The following is a 17,062-nucleotide window of genomic DNA, read 5'->3' as shown; positions in this document are numbered from 1 at the left end:
CTTAAAAATACCAAATTTTGGGGGAAAAGCTCCAAAAAAACCCAAAATTTTGGGTGGGGAGCCCCAAAACCGACCCAAAATCCCCCAAAATTTGGGGTGCTCCCCAAAATCGACTCAAACCCCCCAAAACGTTGGGGTGCCCCCAAAAATCGGCTTCAAAATGCCTTAAAATTCTGGGGGAAAAGCTCAAAAAAAACCCCAAATTTTGGGTGGAGAGCCCCAAAACCGACCCAAAACCCCCCAAATTTTTGGGGAGACCTCCCAAAAAACTCCAAAATTGGGTGGGGGAGCCCCAAAACTGCCCTGAATCCCCCAAATGTTGGGTTGCCCCAAAAAACGCCTTAAAAAACTCCAAATTTTGGGGGAAACGCTCGAAAAAAAACCCCAAATTTTGGGTGAGGAGCCCCAAAACCATCCTGAACCCCCTCAAAATTTGGGGTGCTCCCCAAAATCGACTCAAACCCCCCAAAATGTTGGGGTGCCCCCAAAAATCGGCTTCAAAATGCCTTAAAAATACCAAATTTTGGGGGAAACGCTCCAAAAAAACCCCAAATTTTGGGCGGGGAGCCCCAAAATGACCCCAAAACCCCCCAAATTTTTGGGGTCCCCCCCAATTCAGGGCTCGGGGTGGGCGGCCAGGCTCTGCAGCTCCGTGTCCTTCTCGGGGTGCCCCAGGGGGGCGGAATTTGGGGGCTCGGGGGGGGCGGGGAAGGGGCGGCCGCGGGTCTCGGGGAGCAGAAGGAAAGTGAAGAGGGAGAAACCGCCGAGGAGCGCCCCGAAAAGCAGAAACACCAACGGGCCCAGCGCCGCCTGCAAGGGGAAAAAATGGGGAAAAATGGGGAAAAAATGGGATTTATGGGGGGAAAATTGGGATTTATGGGGGAAAAAATGGGATTTTGGGGGGAAAAAATGGGATTTATGGGGAAAAAATTGGGATTTATGGGGAAAAAATGGGATTTTTGAGGGGGGAATGGGGGAAAATTGGGGAAATGGGGAAATGGGGAAATGGGGAGAGAATGGGGGAAAATGGGGAAAAATTGTGGAAATGGGGAAAAATGGGGGAAAATGGGGAAAAATGGAGGGAAAATGCAGGGAAATGGGGGAAATTGGGGAAATGGGGAATGGGGAAAATGGGGAAAAAATGGGGAAAAATGGGGAAATGGGGGAAAATGGGGGAAAAATGGGAAAAATGGGGGGAAATGGGGAAAAATTGGGGGAAAATGGGATTTATGGGGGAAACATTGGGATTTATGGGGGAAAAATGGGATTGTTGGTGGGGAAAGTGGAGAAAAATTGGGATTTTTGAGGGGGGATGGCGGAAAATTGGGGGAAAATTGGGGAAAAATGGGGAAAAATGGGGGAAATGTGGGAAAATGGGGGAAAATGGGGAAAAATTGGGGTTTTTTTTGGGGAAAAAATGGGATTTATGGGGGAAAAATTGGGATTTTTTTGGAGGAAAATGGGATTTTGGGGGGGAAAAATGGGATTTATGGGGGAAAAAATGGGATTTTGGGGGGGAAAATGGGATTTATGGTGGAAACATTGGGATTTATGGGGAAAAATTGGATTTTGGGGGGGAAAATTGAGATTTTTTGGGGAAAAAATGGGATTTATGGGGGAAAAAATGGGATTTATGGGGGAAAAATGGGATTTTGGGGGGGAAAAATGGGATTTATGGGGGAAAAAATGGGATTTTTTGGGGGGAAAAATGAGATTTATGGGGGAAAAATGGGATTGTTGGCGGGGAAAATGGGTAAAATTGGGATTTTTGAGGGGGGGTGGCGGAAAATTGCGGGAAAAATGGGGGGAAATGGGGAAAATGGGGAAATGGGGGAAAAAGGGGGGAAAATTGGGATTTTTTTGGGGGAAATGGGATTTTGGAGGGGAAAAGTGGGATTTATGGGGGAAACATTGGGATTTATGGGGGAAAAAATGGGATTTATGGGGAAAAATTGGGATTTTTGAGGGGGGAATGGGGGAAAATTGGGGAAATTGGGGGAAATGGGGGAATGGGGAAATGGGGAAAAAATGGGGGAAATGGGGGAAAATGGGGGAAAATGGGGAAAAATTGGGGGAAAATGGGATTTATGGGGGAAACATTGGGATTTATGGGGAAAAAATGGGACTGTTGGTGGGGAAAGTGGAGAAAAATTGGGATTTTTGAGGGGGGAATGGCGGAAAATTGGGGGGAAATGGGAGAAAAATGGGGAAAAATGGGGCAAAATGGGGGGAAATTGGGGAAATGGGGAAAATGGGGGAACAATGGGGGGAAATTGCAATTTCGGGGGGAAAAAATGTGATTTTGGGGGGGAAATGGGGAAAAATTGGGATTTTTGAGGAGGGAATGGGGAAAAATTGGGGGAAATGGGGAAAATGGGGGAAATGGGGGAAAAATGGGGAAATGGGAAAAATTGGGGGAAATTGGGGAAAGATGGGATTTTGGGGGGATAAACTGGGATTTTGGGGGAAGAAATGGGATTTTTTGGGGTGTGAAATGGGGGAAATTGGGGGAAAATTGGGATTTTGGGGGGAAAATCCCCCAAAACTCTCACAAACCCTCCCATAAACTGCCCCACAATCCCCCCAAATCCCCCAAAAATCCCTTGTAAGACCCCCCAAATTTCCCCCAAATCCCCCCAAAAGTCCCCATACAACCCCCCAAAATCCCCCATAAACTGTCCCAAAATCCCCTAAAAATCCTTCATAAAACCCCCCAAAACCCCCTGAAAATTGCCCAAAATCCCTCATAAAACCCCCCAAAAAATCCCAAAAAATCCTCAAAAATTGTCAAAAAGTCCCCAAAATTCCCAAATCTGCCCGGTACCTGCATGGTGGGGAAGGCCATGGCCAAGGCCAAACCCTCCCTGAAATCCCCCCAAAATCCGTCATAAGACCCCCAAAATCGCCCAAAATCCCTCATAAAACCGCCAAAAAATCCCAAAAAAATCAAAAATCCCCAAATTCCCAAAATCCCCGATGTTTTGGTACCTGCATGGCGGGGAAGGCCATGGCCACGGCGGTGTTGCTGGCCCAGTTGAGCAGCCCGGCCAGGCCGAGCGCGGCCGCGCGGGGCCCGGGGGGGAACAGCTCCGAGCCCACGAACCAGGGGAGGGGCCCCGGCCCCACCGCGAAGAACCCGACAAAGGCCAGGGCCGAGGCCAGAGCCACCGCGCCCCAGAACGGGCCCCCCAGCTGCAAAATAAATGGGAAATTCAGATTATTGTGAGGTTTTTTGGGGGATTTTTTTGGGATTTTTTTGGGATTTTTGGGGGATTTTTTGGGGGATTTTTTTTGGGATTTTTTTGGGGTTTTTTGGGATTTTTTGGGGATTTTTTGGGGATTTTTTTTTTTATTTTCTGGTATTTTTTTTTTATTTTTTGGGATTTTTTTGGGATTTTTTTGGGATTTTTTTGGGGATATTTTTGGGATTTTTTGGGGGGATTTTTTTGGGGGATTTTTTTGGGGGATTTTTTTGGGGGTTTTTTGGGGATTTTTTTGGGATTTTTTTGGGGGTTTTTTTGGGAATTTTTTGGGGGATTTTTTTGGGATTTTTTGGGGGATTTTTTGGGGGGATTTTTTTGGGGGATTTTTTGGGGGTTTTTTTTGATTTTTTTTTTAATTTTTTTTCAATTTTTTCGAATTTTTTTCCAAATTTTTTTTCGATTTTGTTCGGAATTTTTTTTGGATTTTTTTTCAATCTTTTTGATTTTTTAATTTATTTTTGGATTTGTTTTCGATTTTTTTTAAAATTTTTTTGGGGGTATTTTTGGAAATTTTTTTGCAATTTTTTTGGATTTTTTTTTATTTTTTACATTTTTTTCAAATTTTTCAATTTTTTTTTTCAAACTTTTTGGATTTTTTTCATTTCTTTCAATTTTTTTCATTTTTTTTCAATTTTTTTTTTCAAACTTTTTGGATTTTTTTCATTTCTTTCAATTTTTTTCTTTTTTTTTTCAATTTTTTCTATTTTTTTCTAATTTTACAGAATTTTTTTTTATTTTTTTTGCAATTTTTTTGCAATTTTTTGGTAACTTTTTTTTTTTTAAATTTTTCGGGTTGTTTTTAGGGGGAGAAACGGGAAAAATTTAGTTTTTTGGGGGGGAAATGGGGAAAATTTGGGGTTTTTGGCTGAGAAATGGGGAAATTATTTGGGACTTTTTGGGGAGTCAAATGGAGGAGAAATGGGGGAGAAATGGAGGAAAATAGGGGAAATTTGGGGTGGTTCAGGCTTTTTTGGGGGGAAATAGGGAAAATTTGGGGTTTTACTGTGGATTTTGGTGTCCCGCGTGGGATTTTCGGGTCCCAATCTGTATTTGGGGTCCCGGGGCTGTATTTGGGGGTCCTGGGCTGTATTTTGAGGTCCCAGTCAGTATTTTGGGGGTCCCGGTCAGTATTTTGGGGTCCCGGTCAATATTTTGGGGTCCCGGTCTGTGTTTTGGGGTCCCGGTCAGTATTTTGGGGGTCCCGGTCAGTATTTTGGGGTCCCGGTCAGTATTTGGGGACCCGGTCAGTATTTTGGGGTCCCGGTCAGTATTTGGGGACCCGGTCAGTATTTTGGGGGTCCCGGGTCCGTGTTTGGGGTTCCCAGTCAGTATTTTGGGGTCCCGGTCAGTATTTGGGGGTCCCGGGCTGTATTTTGGATTCCTGGGCTGTATTTTGGTGTCCCGGTCAGTATTTGGAGGTCCCGGGGCTGTATTTGGGGTCCCGGTCAGTATTTGGGGGTCCCGGTCAGTATTTTGGGGTCCCGGTCAGTATTTGGAGGTCCCGGTCAGTATTTTGGGGTCCCGGTCAGTATTTTGGGGGTCCCGGGTGCGATTTTGGGGGTCCCGGGCTGTATTTTGGGGGTCCCGGTCAGTATTTTGGGGGTCCCGGGTCCAATTTTGGGGTCCCGGTCAGTATTTTGGGGTCCCGGTCAGTATTTGAGATCCCGGTCAGTATTTGGGGGTCCCAGTCAGCATTTTGGGGTCCCGGGGCTGTATTTTGGGGGTCCCGGTCAGTATTTTGGGTTCCTGGTCAGTATTTCAGGATCCCGGGTCTGATTTTGGGGTCCCGGGCTGTATTTTGGGGATCCCGGTCAGTATTTTGGGGGTCCCGGTCAGTATTTCGGTGTCCCGGGCTGTATTTTGGGATCCTGGGCTGTATTTGGGGGTCCCGGGTCCGATTTTGGGGTTCCCGGGGCTGTATTTTGGGGTCCCAGGTCAGTATTTTGGGGTTCCCGGTCCGATTTTGGGGTCCCGGTCAGTATTTGGGGGTCCCGGTCAGTATTTGGGGTCCCGGGTCTGATTTTGGGGTCCCGGTCTGTATTTCGGGTTCCCGGTCAGTATTTTGGGGTCCCGGGTCCGTATTTTGGGGGTCTGGGTCTGATTTTGGGGGTCCCGGGCTGTATTTTGGATTCCTGGGCTGTATTTTGGGGGGTCCAGGGTCCGATTTTTGGGTCCCGGTCAGTATTTGGGGTCCCGGGCAGTATTTGGGGTCCCGGTCAATATTTGGGGTCCCAGGCAGTATTTGGGGTCCCGGTCAGTATTTGGAGGTCCCGGTCAGTATTTGGGGTCCCGGTCAGTATTTGGGGGTCCTGGGCCATTTTTTGGGGTCCCGGTCAGTATTTTGGGGGTCCCGGGTCCGATTTTGGGGGTCCCGGGTGGGATTTTGGGGGTCCCCGCTCACCTTGAGCGCCAGCGCCAGGGTGGTGGCACAGCCCATCATGCCGAGCAGCCCCAGGAGCTGCAGCACGCGCCGCCCCGCCCGCTCCACCAGCACCACCTGCGGGGCGGGGCTTCAGCCGGACACGCCCACCGGGGGCCACGCCCACGTGTGACCACGCCCCCATGAGGCCACGCCCACGTGTGACCACGCCCAGACACGAGACTCCGCCCCATGGCCACACCCAACAATGAGACTCCACCCCATGGCCACGCCCACGAGGCCACACCCACTTATGACCACACCCAACCATGAGACTCCTCCCCATGACCACGCCCACCCACAAGACTCCACCCACTCGTGACCACGCCCACCCTGAGGCCACTCCCACCATTACCACACCCACCATTAAGCCACTCCCATCATGACCACGCCCACAATTAAGCAACTCCCACCACGACCACGCCCACCCTGAGACCACTCCCACCATGACCACGCCCACCACTATGCCACTCCCACCACGATCACGCCCACCATGAGGCCACTCCCACCATGACCACGCCCAGCCGTGAGACTCCACCCACTCATAACCACACCCATCATTAAGCCACGCCCACCATGACCACACCCATCCACCAGACCCCACCCACCAATCAGACCCCACCCCTTCACAACCAAGCCCACTTTTAAGACCCCACCCACCAGGGCCACACCCCTTTGAGACCACACCCACTTCCGAGACCTCACCCACCAATACCACGCCCACCCTAATTGAGACTCCACCCACCATGGCCAAACCCAATGAGACCACGCCCACAATGAGACCACGCCCACAATGAGACCACTCCCCACTTGACCACGCCCACCAAGTGTTCCTCGCACCCCATTGGCCGCCACAGGACCCGCCCCCTCCCCGCCGGCGCTGAGTGGGCGTGGCAATGGGCGTGGCTCACCGACAGGGCGGTGGCCGCCACGTTGACCACGCCCGTCCCGATGGTGCCGACGGCCGGGTCCTGAAGCCCCGCCCCCTCGAAGATGGACGTCGAATAGTAGAAGATCTGGGGCGGGAAAAGGGGGCGTGGTCAGCAGGACACGCCCACTCAGACCACGCCCCCGATGGACACACCTCAAGGAAGCCCCGCCCCAAAATTCCCACCCAAAGGGCCACGCCCATGAGGCTCCGCCCCTTTGTGACCACGCCCTGTTAAGCCCCGCCCCCATCCCGATGACCCTGATAGGTTCAATGCCCAGGCCACGCTCCTTTCTTCACAAGCCACGCCCATTTCCCCAATTCTGGTTCCGTTTTTCCCGATTTTGTGTGGTTTTCCCCGTTTCTCCCAATTTAGGGTGGTTTTGCCCCATTTTTCCCAATTTTGGGTGGTTTTCCCCCGTTTCTCCCAATTCAGGGTGTTTTTGCCCCATTTTTCCTGATTTTGGGTGTTTTTCCCCCATTTCTGCCAATTTATGGTGGTTTTGCCCCATTTTTCCCAATTTTGGGTGGTTTTTCCATGTTTCTCCCAATTTAGGGTGTTTTTGTCCCATTTTTCCTGATTTTGGGTGTTTCTCCAAATTTGGTCCCATTTTTCCCAATTTTCGGTGGTTTTGCCCCATTTTCCCCAATTTTCGTCCAGTTTTTCCAGATTTCGGGTGATTTTGTTGTGTTTTCCCCATATTGGAGGTTTTAGCCCTGTTTTTCCAGATTTTCCCCAATTTTGGTCCCGTTTTTCTGGATTTTGGGTGGTTTTGTCTGATTTTTCCCAATTTTTTCCCCGTTTTTCCCAATTTTGGGGTTTTTTCCCCCATTTTTACCGCGTTTATCCCCGAGAGCTGCATCCCCAGGGTGACATCACAGCTCCGCCCATTTCCCTTAAACCACGCCCATTTTTTCCAATTTCCTGCCCGTTTTCCCAATTTTTGCCCCATTTTTTCCCAATTTTGAGTATTTTCCCCAATTTCGGGCATTTTTGCCCCATTTTCACCGTGTTTATCCCCAAGAGCTGCTGCACCAGAGCGATGTTAATAGCCCCGCCCACTGCCACACCCATTTCCCTTAAACCACGCCCATTTCCCTTAAACCACGCCCATTTTTCCCAATTTCCCACCCATTTTCCCAATTTTTGCCCCATTTTTTCCCAATTTTGAGTATTTTCCCCCTATTTTCCCCAATTTTGGACAGTTTTGCCCCATTTTTACCACGTTTATCCCCAAGAACTGCTGTGCCAGAACGACGCTAATGGCTCCGCCCTCTGCCACGCCCATTTCCCTTAAACCACGCCTGTTTTTTCCTATTTCCCGCCATTTTTTCCCAATTTTCCCCCCGTTTTTCCCGATTTCGGGTTTTTTTCCCCGTTTTTACCGCGTTTATCTCCGAGAACTGCTGCGCCAGCTGCAGCCCCAGGGTGACACCACGGCCCCGCCCATTTCCCTTAAACCACGCCCATATTTCCCAATTTCCCGCCCGTTTTTCCCAATTTTTTCCCCATTTTTCCCATTTTTCCCCCGTTTTTCCCGATTTCGGGGTTTTTTTCCCCGTTTTTACCGCGTTTATCCCCGAGAACTGCTGCGCCAGAGCGACGCTAATGGCTCCGCCCACTGCCACACCCGTTTCCCTTAAACCACGCCCATTTTTTCCAATTTCCCGCCCATTTTTCCCAATTTTTTCCCCGTTTTTCCCGATTTCGGGGTTTTTTCCCCCATTTTTACCGCGTTTATCCCCGAGAACTGCTGTGCCAGAGCAACAGTAATGGCCCCGCCCATTTCCCTTAAACCACGCCCATTTTCCCAATTTCCCGCCCGTTTTTCCCAATTTTTTCCCCATTTTTCCCCATTTTTCCCAATTTTTCCCCGTTTTTCCCGATTTTGGGTTTTTTTGCCCCGTTTTTACCGCGTTTATCCCCGAGAACTGCTGCGCCAGAGCGACAGTAATGGCCCCGCCCATTTCCCTTAAACCACGCCCGTTTTTCCCAATTTTTTCCCCATTTTTCCCAATTTTCCCCCGTTTTTCCCGATTTTGGGTTTTTTCCCCGTTTTTACCGCGTTTATCCCCGAGAGCTGCTGCGCCAGCTGCAGCCCCAGCGTGACGATCAGCGGCTGCCGGTAGCGCCGGCTCCGGCACAGCTCCAGCAGCCCCACCTTGGGGGCGGGGCCTCGGCCCAGCTCCGCCTCCAGCGCCGCAAGCCCCGCCTCCGCCGCCGGGCCGGCCAATCGCGAGAGGCCTGCGGAGAAGGGGCGGGGCTTGTCGCCATAGGGGCGGGGCAGGGGGAGGGGAGGGGGAGGGGAAGGGGGAAAAGGAAGAGGAGGAGGAGGAGGAAGAGGAAGAGGAAGAGGAAAAAGGAAGAGGAAGAGGAAGAGAAGGAGGAAGAGGAGGAAGAGGAAGAGGAAGAGGAAGAGGGAGAGGGAGAGGGAGAGGGAGAGGAAGAGGAAGAGGAAGGTGGGGAGGAAGAGGAGGGGATGGAGGAAGAGGAAGAAAGTGAGGACGAGGAGGATGAAGGTGAGGAGGAGGATGGGAGAGAGGGAGGAAGAGGAGGAGGAAGGGAGTGGAAGAGGAAGAGGAAGGTGAGGAGGAAGAGCAGGGGTTGAGGAAGAGGAAGAATGAGGATGGAGGAAGAAGTTAATGGTGAGGAGGAAGGAGGGCATTGAGGAAGAGGAAGAAGGAAGAGGGAGAGGAAGAGGAAGAAGGAAGAGGAAGCGGAATAGAAGGGGAAATAGGAAAAAGGAAGAGGAAGAGGAGGAGGAAGAGGAAAATGGAAGAGGAAGAGGAGGAGAAAGAGGAAGCGGAAGAAGGAGGAGGAAGAGGAGGAGGAAAAGGAAAAAGGAAGAGGAACCGGAAGAGGAAGAGAAAGATGAAGAGGAAGAGGAGGAGGAAGAGGAAGAGAACGAGGAAGAGGAGGAAGAAGAGGAGGAGGAAGGGGATGGATGAGGGAGAGGAGCACAAATAGCAGTGAGGAAGAGGAGGAAGACGAAGGCAGAGAGGAGGAAGAACGGGCAGGGAGGAAGAGGAGGAGGAAGGTGACGAAGAAAGGAGACAGAAGCGAGGAGGAAGACCGCGGACTGAGGAAGAGGAGGAAGAACAGGGAGGACAGGGAAGATGAGGAGGACTCCGGGGCAGCCCCGCGAGGCCGAAGGCGTCACTCACCGCGGCGGGCTCGGCCGCGCTGGCCCCGCGCCAGCAGGAACCGCGGGCTCTCGGGGCACAGCGGCAGCAGCAGCAGCTGCAGCGCCGCCGGCAGCAGCCCCGCCCCGAACAGCGCCGGCCACGCCCGCGGCGTCCCCAGCAGCGCCCGCAGCCCCAGCACCTGCGGGGAGGGGGACAGGGCGAGATGGGCAAAGATAGGCTGCGATAGGGCACGATAGCCCTGCGATAACCCCGCGATAGGCTGAGATAGGCCGGAATAACCCTGTGATAACCCCGTGACAGGCCGTGATAGGCCGGGATAGGCCGAGATAACCCCGCGATAGGACGTGATAGGCTGCGATAGGCCGCGATAGGCCGCGATAACCCCGCAAAATGCCGCGATAGGCCGCGATAGGCCGAGATAGGCCGAGATAGGCCGTGATAACCCCACGATAGGCCGCGATAGGCCGCGACGGGCTGCAATAACCCTGCAATAGGCCGGGATAGGCCGGGATGAGTTGAGATAGGCCGTGACAGGCCGCAATAGGCCGCTATTGGCCACTATAGGCCGTGACAGGCCAAGATAGGCCGAGATAGGCCACGATAGGCCGCGATAGGCTGTGACAGGCCAAGATAGGCCGTGACAGGCCGCAATAGGCTGCGATAGGCAGCAATAGGCCGCGATAACCCCGCGATAGGCCGCGACAGGCCGCAGTAGGCCGCGATAGGCCGAGATAGGCCCAGATAGGCCGCGACAGACAGCAATAGGCCGGGATAGGCCACAATAGGCCGCTATTGGCCACTATAGGCCGGGATAGGCCATGACAGGTCGCGATAGGCTGTGACAGGCCGCGATGGGCCACGATAGGCCGCAATAGGCCGCGATAGGCCGCGATAGGCTGCGATAGGCTGAGATAGGCTGCAACAGGCCGCAATAGGCTGCGATAAGCTGCGACAGGCTGCGATAGGCCGTGATAGGCCGCAATAGGCCGCTATTGGCCACTATAGGCCAGGATAGGCCATGACAGGCCATGATAGGCCGCAATAGGCCGCGATGGGCCACGATAGGCCACTATAGGCCGTGACAGGCCGGGATAGGCCGCGATAGGCTGAGATAGGCTGCAACAGGCCGCGATATCGCCGGGTTATCGCAGGATATCGTGGGGTTATCGTGGGATATCGCGCGATAGGCCACCCAAAGGGAGCGATAAGCTGCTGAAAATGGCGGCATGTCGCGATAGGGGGTGGAGGTTTTTTTACCGCCCCTGAGCTCCGCAAACCCCCCCCACAAAATCCCCTCCAGGACCCCCAATGACCCCTCCCCATCAAGCCACGCCCACAGCGACCCCGCCCATTTAGGCCCTACCCACAACCACGCATATCATTAAGAGCCCCGCCCCTCAAAGCCACGCTCACCCCATCAAACCACGTGCAGAGTGGGCGGAGGGTCCCCATTGCCCCGCCCACCCCTCAAATGACCCCTCCCCATCAAGCCACGCCCACAAACCCCGCCCACCAAAGCCACGCCCACCAAAGCCACGCCCACCCCTCAGGCCACGCCCACCTGCGCCACCAGGATGCCGATGACGATGCCGAGCTGGTGGAGGGTCCCCAGCGCCCCCCGCAGGCGCAGCGGCGCCACTTCGCCCACGTAGAGCGGCACCAGCACCGACACCAGACCTGCGGGGGGGCGGGGTCAGCCGGGACACGCCCCTCGGGCTGCGGGACACGCCCCCAAAGAGACAGGACACGCCCACACGGAGACAGGACACGCCCCCCAGGTGAGGCCGTACCTGAGTAGGCGCCGACGATGAAGCGGCCGAGGATGATGAGGATGTAGGTGGGGCCCAGCTTGGCCCCGCCCATCAGGGCCCCGCCCACCACGGCCAGGCCGTTGCTGGCCAATAGGGCGCCTTTCCTGAGGAGGGGAGGGGCAGGGGAGGGGGCGTGGCCATGGCAGAGGTGACCACGCCCCTTCAGCTCCGCCCATTTGTGCCACGCCCCAGCGGGCCGCTCCCAATTATTATGCGCCATTAAGCCACGCCCATTTGACCACTCCCTGTTAAACTCCACCCCAACACAAATTAAGCCCCGCCCACACCCATTTAACCCCTACCTTTCCACACCCAATTTTTAATACCTTCCCCTCCAATCCCCGCCCACTCTGCCCCACCCAATTAAGCCCCGCCCACACCCATTTAACCCCTCCCTTTCCCTGCCCCACCCATTTAACCCCTTCCCTTCCAATCACCGCCCACTCTGCCCCACCCCGCTAAGCTCCACCCACTTTGCCCCACCCAATTAAGCCCCGCCCACACCCATTTAACCCCTAAATTTCCACACCCAACCTTTAACCCCTTCCCCTCCAATCCCCGCCCACTCCACCACACCCAATTAAGCCCCGCCCCCACTGATTTAACCCCTCCCTTTCCACACCCAACCTTTAACCCCTTCCCCTCCAAGCCCCACCCCATTAAGCCCCACCCCACAAGCCCCGCCCCTCGGCCCCGCCCCTCACCTGCCGAGCCGCTCGGCCACGGCTCCGCCCGCCAGGGCCGTGCCCATCCCCCCCACGGAGAAGATGGCGACCGAGAGCGCCCAGAGCAGCGAGAGGGTCTGGGGAGGGGGCGGCGACCCCCAGCGCTGCGCCCACGTGGCGTTGTACTCCCCCTCCAGCAGCTGCGGAGGGCGCGGCACATTGGGGAGGGGGTGCCCCAATTCGGGGAGGGGGCACCCATGGGTGGGGGGCACCCAGTGATGGAGGGGGAACTGATATTGGGGGGTGGGAACCCGAATTTGGGGAGGGGGCACCCCAATTTGGGGAGGGGGCACCCCTGGGTGCGGGGCACCCAGTGATGGAGAGGGAATTCGGATTGGGGATTTGGGGAGGGGGAGCCCGGATTTGGGGAGGGGGCTCCCATGGGTGGGGGGCACCCAGTGATGGAGAGGGAATTCGGATTTGGGGAGGGGGCGCCCATGGGTGGGGGGCATCCCAATTTGGAGATGGGGCACCCATTCATAGAGGGGAAATTTCGAATTTGGGGAGGGGGCACCCCTGGGTGGGGGTCACCCAGTGATGGAGGGGGAACCCAGATTTGGGGAGAGGGCGCCCTTGGGTGGGGGGCACCCAGTGATGGAGGGGGAACTGATATTGGGGGGGTGGGAACCCGAATTTGGGGAGGGGGAACACCAATTTGGGGAGGGGGCGCCCCTGGGTGGGGGGCACCCAGTGATGGAGGGGGAACCCAGATTTGGGGAGAGGGCGCCCTTGGGTGGGGGGCACCCAGTGATAGAGAGGGGGAACCTGGATTTGGGGAGGGCGCGCCCTTGGGTGGGGGGCACCCATTGATAGAGGGGGAACACGGATTTGGGGAGGGGGAACCCAAATATGGGGAGGGGTCGGTAGTTCATGGAGGGTTTTGGGAATTTGGGGAGGGGTCGGGATTTCGGGAAGGGTCCTAATTAGGGGAGGGGTCCCTGATTCCCGGAAGGGTCCCAAATTTGGGGAGAGGATCCAGAATTTGGGGAGGGGGTCCCCAATTTGTGGGAGAGGATTCAGAAATTGGGGAGGTGGGGCAGTGAATTTGGGGAAGGGTCCCGAATTAGGGGAGGGGTCCCAATTTGGGAAGGGGTCCAGAATTTGGGGAGGGGTCCCAGGTTCTGGGAAGGGTCCCGAACATGGGGAGAGGATCCCGAATTTGGGGAGGGGTTGGTAATTTGGGGGGGGGGGTCAGTAATTGGGGGAGGGTCCCAATTTGGGGGGGGTCGGTAATTTGGGGGGGGGGGTCAGTAATTTGGGGAGGGGGTCTCAATTTGGGGAGGGGTCCCAATTTGGGGGGGTCAGTAATTTGGGGGAGGGGTCCCGATTTGGGAAGGGGTCCCAATTTGGGGAGGGGTCCGGCACCTTCTGGGGCGCGTTGATGACGCCGATGTTGAAGCCGAAGCCGAGCGAGCCGAGCGCGGCCGCGAACACGGTCAGGGCCAGGGCGGGGGTCAGCGCGGGGGGCGGGGACCCCCCCGGGGCCGCGGCGGGACCCCCCTCATCCTCCTGCGGGCAGAGACCCCTCCCCAAAATAGCAACCCCCGAAATCCCCCCAAATTCACCCCAAAAATCCCCCAAAATCCACCCAAAAATCCCAAAAAAATCCACCCGAAAATGCCCCCAGAAATCCCGAAAATCGCCCCAAAATCCGGGATTTGGGGAGTGGGGGACCCCCCTCATCCTCCTGCAGGCAGAGACCCCCACCCAAAATAGCACCCCCCAAAATCCCCCCAAAAATTCCCACCAAAAACCCGGAATTCAGCCCGAAAATCACAAAATTCCATCCGAAAATCCCCCCAAAATCCAGGATTTGGGGAGTGGGGGACCCCCCTCATCCTCCTGCGGGCAGAGACCCCCACCCAAAATCCCCCAAATTAACCCCAAAAATCCCCACCAAAATCCCGGAATTCAGCCCGAAAATCCCAAAATTCAGCCCGAAAATCCCCCCAGAAGTCCTGAAAATCCCCCTAAAATGCCACAAAATGGCACCGCCCAAAATCCCCCAAATTCACCCCAAAAAAATCCCACAACATTCACCCAAAAAACCAAAAAAAATCCACCTGAAAACCCCAAAATTAAGTCCAAAAATCCCCCCAGAAATGCTGAAAATCCCCCTAAAAGGCCCCAAAATAACACCCCCAAAATTCAGCCCAAAAATCCCAAAATTCGGTCCGAAAATTCCCCCAGAAATGCCCAAATCCCCCTAAAATGCCCCAAAATAGCACCCCCCAAAATCCCCAAAATTCACCGCAAAAATCCCCCAAAATTCACCCGAAAATAGCCCCAAAATTCACCCCAAAAATTCCCCACCAAAATCCAAAAAATCACCCCGAATAATCCCAAAAAGTCACCCCGAAAATCCCCAAAATTCACTACAAAAATCAAAAAAAAATCAGCCCGAAACTTCCCGCTAAAATCCCCCAAATCCCCCAAAACTCCTCCCTGAAATCCATCAAAAGTGACCCAAAAAATCCCCAAAATCCTCCCAAAATTCACCCCCAAAAATCTCAACAATCCCCCCCAAAAATCACTGCAAAATTTCCCCCCAAAATTCCAAAAATTCCCCCAAAATCCAAAAAATTTCCCGAAAATCCCCAAAATTCCCCCAAAATTCCAAAAAATACCCCCAGAATACCCCCAAAATTTCCAAAAATCCCGCCAAAATTTCCCCAAAATTCAAAAAATTTTCCCAAATATCCCCAAAATTCCCCCAAAATCAAAAAAAAATTCCCAAAATCCCCAAAATTTTCCCAAAATTTCCCCAAAATCCCCAAAATTCCCCCAAAATCCCCAAAATTTCCCCAAAATTCCCCCAAAATTCGGGATTGGGGAAATTCGGGGGTGGGGGCGGGGCGGGGTCGGTTTGGGGGCGTGGCCAAAGGGCTCCGCCCCTCCCCCACCCCCCGCACGCCCCCGCCCCGCCCCTCGTCACGTGACCCGGAGGGGGCGGGGCTCTGTCGCGACATCCGCCCCTCCCCCACCCCCCAATTAACCCTTAATTAACGCCTCATTAACGCCTAAATTATCCCCGATTCAGCACTAATTAATCCCTAATTGCCTGCTAATTAATTACTAATTAATCCCTAATGAACTTCTGATTAACTCCTAATCAAACTGTAATTAACTTCTAATTAACCCCTAATTAACCCATAATGAATTCCTGATTAACTCCTAAATAATCTGTAATTAACTTCTAATTAGCCCGTAATTAAATTCTAATTAACCCCTAATTAACCTCCCGACTTTCCCCCTCAGGAGCCCCTTCCCAACCCCTAATTAACCTTTAATTAACTCCTAATTAATACTTAATTAATCTCCCAATCCATCTCAAGACTCTCCAAGTCCTAATTAACCCTTATGAACCCTTAATTAAGAGTTAATTAATCCCCCAATCCACCCCGGGCCTGACTTCTAATTAACCCTTAATTAACTCCTAATTAAGCTTCGGATCCCCCCCTCCCGGACACTCCCCCTGACCCCTAATTAACCACTAATTAACCCTTAATTAATCCCTCATTAACCCCCGGATTCCCTCCCCCGAGTTCCCCCTTCCCGACCCCAATTAACCCTTAATTAACCCTTAATTAATACTTAATTAACCCTTAATTAATTTCCCAATTCAACTCGGGATTCTCCAACTCGCAATTAACCCTTAATTACCCCTAATTAACCTCCAGAACCCCCCACGAGACCCACCCGACACTTAATTAACCTCTGGTCCTTAATTAACCCCCTGACCCTCCCCGGGACCGTCCAACCCTTAATTAACTCCTCATTAATCCTTAATTAATCCCTAATTACCCCCCTGCCCCTTCTTTTGGGACCCCCTGACCCCTCATTAACTCCTAATTAATCATTAATTAACACCTAATTAACCTCCCGAACCCCTCGTGACACCCCAACCCCTAATTAACCTCTAATTCACCCCTAATTAACCTTTAATTAACCTCTAATTAGTGCTTAATTAACCCCCGGCCCACACCCGGTCCCCTCAACCCCTAATTAACCTCTAATTAACCTCTAATTAACCTTAATTAACCCCGTACCTCCTCCTCCTCTTGGATCTGCTGGAACCCCCTGGGCATGGAGGTGGTAATTAATTAATTAGTTAATTAGCAAGTTAATTAAGCGGGGGAGTTAATGAGGGGCACTCCCAGGGGGTTTCCCAAGGGGGGGAGGGTAAATTAGGGACTAATTAGGGGTTAATTAGGGGTTAATGAGGGGTCAGAGGAGGGCCAGGGGCTTAATTAAGGATTAATTAGGGGTTAATTAGCGGTTGTGGCCATCCCGGTGTGGATCGGAGCGTTAATTAAGGATTAATTAAAGGTTAATGAGGGGTTTGGGGTAGGGGAACCGTGAGGGGGATCAGGAGGTTAATTAGGGTTAATTAAGAGCACATTGGGGTTAATTAAGAGCAAGTTAGGGTTAATTAGGGGTATTTAAGAGCAAATTAGGGTTAAGTAGGATTAATGAAGAGCAAACTAGGGTTAATCAGGGCTAATTAAGAGCTAATTAGGGTTAGTTAGAGTTAATTAAGAGCAGATTAGGGCTAATTAAGAGCTATTTAGGGCTCATTTAGAGCTAATTATGGTCAGTTAGGGCTAATTAAGAGCAAATTAGTGCAAATTAGGGTTATTAAGAGCTAATTACGGTTAATTAGAGCTAATTAAGGGCAAATCAGGGCTAATTAGCATTAATTAAGAGCAAATCAGGACTAATTAGCGCCAATTAAGAGCAAATTAGGGTTAATCAAGAGCTATTTGGGG

The 17,062-nt window shown here is 52.8% G+C and overlaps 1 protein-coding gene across 1 annotated transcript; it reads right to left on the bottom strand.

Annotated features, from left to right (window-relative positions):
- Positions 1 to 516: 516 nt before the first annotated feature.
- Positions 517 to 16,641, bottom strand: SLC2A4 (solute carrier family 2 member 4). Its single transcript, XM_041712297.2, has 11 exons — positions 16,343 to 16,641; positions 13,659 to 13,802; positions 12,273 to 12,433; positions 11,548 to 11,672; positions 11,319 to 11,434; positions 9,776 to 9,935; positions 8,674 to 8,855; positions 6,594 to 6,698; positions 5,665 to 5,760; positions 2,989 to 3,192; positions 517 to 810 (listed from the first exon to the last, which is right to left on the bottom strand). Exons 1-11 carry the CDS (start codon positions 16,379 to 16,381, stop codon positions 616 to 618), a joined length of 1,527 nt encoding a protein of 508 aa, XP_041568231.2. The 5' UTR covers positions 16,382 to 16,641; the 3' UTR covers positions 517 to 615.
- Between the last annotated feature and the right edge of the window lie 421 nt (positions 16,642 to 17,062).

This window comes from Taeniopygia guttata, chromosome 32 (assembly GCF_048771995.1).
Source record: "Taeniopygia guttata chromosome 32, bTaeGut7.mat, whole genome shotgun sequence".
In the NCBI taxonomy this organism is placed as follows: Eukaryota; Metazoa; Chordata; class Aves; order Passeriformes; family Estrildidae; genus Taeniopygia; species Taeniopygia guttata.
This window is presented reverse-complemented; position numbering and strand designations above follow the sequence as displayed.

Coding starts and splice junctions, on each gene's coding strand:
- SLC2A4 (XM_041712297.2), bottom strand. CDS start 16,381: ATGCCCAGGGGGTTCCAGCAGATCCAAGAGGAGGAGGAG. Junction 9,936..11,318: donor TCGGCATCCTGGTGGCGCAG/GTGGGCGTGGCC, acceptor CCCTCCCCGCAG/GTGCTGGGGCTGCGGGCGCT. Junction 3,193..5,664: donor CCCTGGCGCTGGCGCTCAAG/GTGAGCGGGGAC, acceptor TTTATTTTGCAG/CTGGGGGGCCCGTTCTGGGG.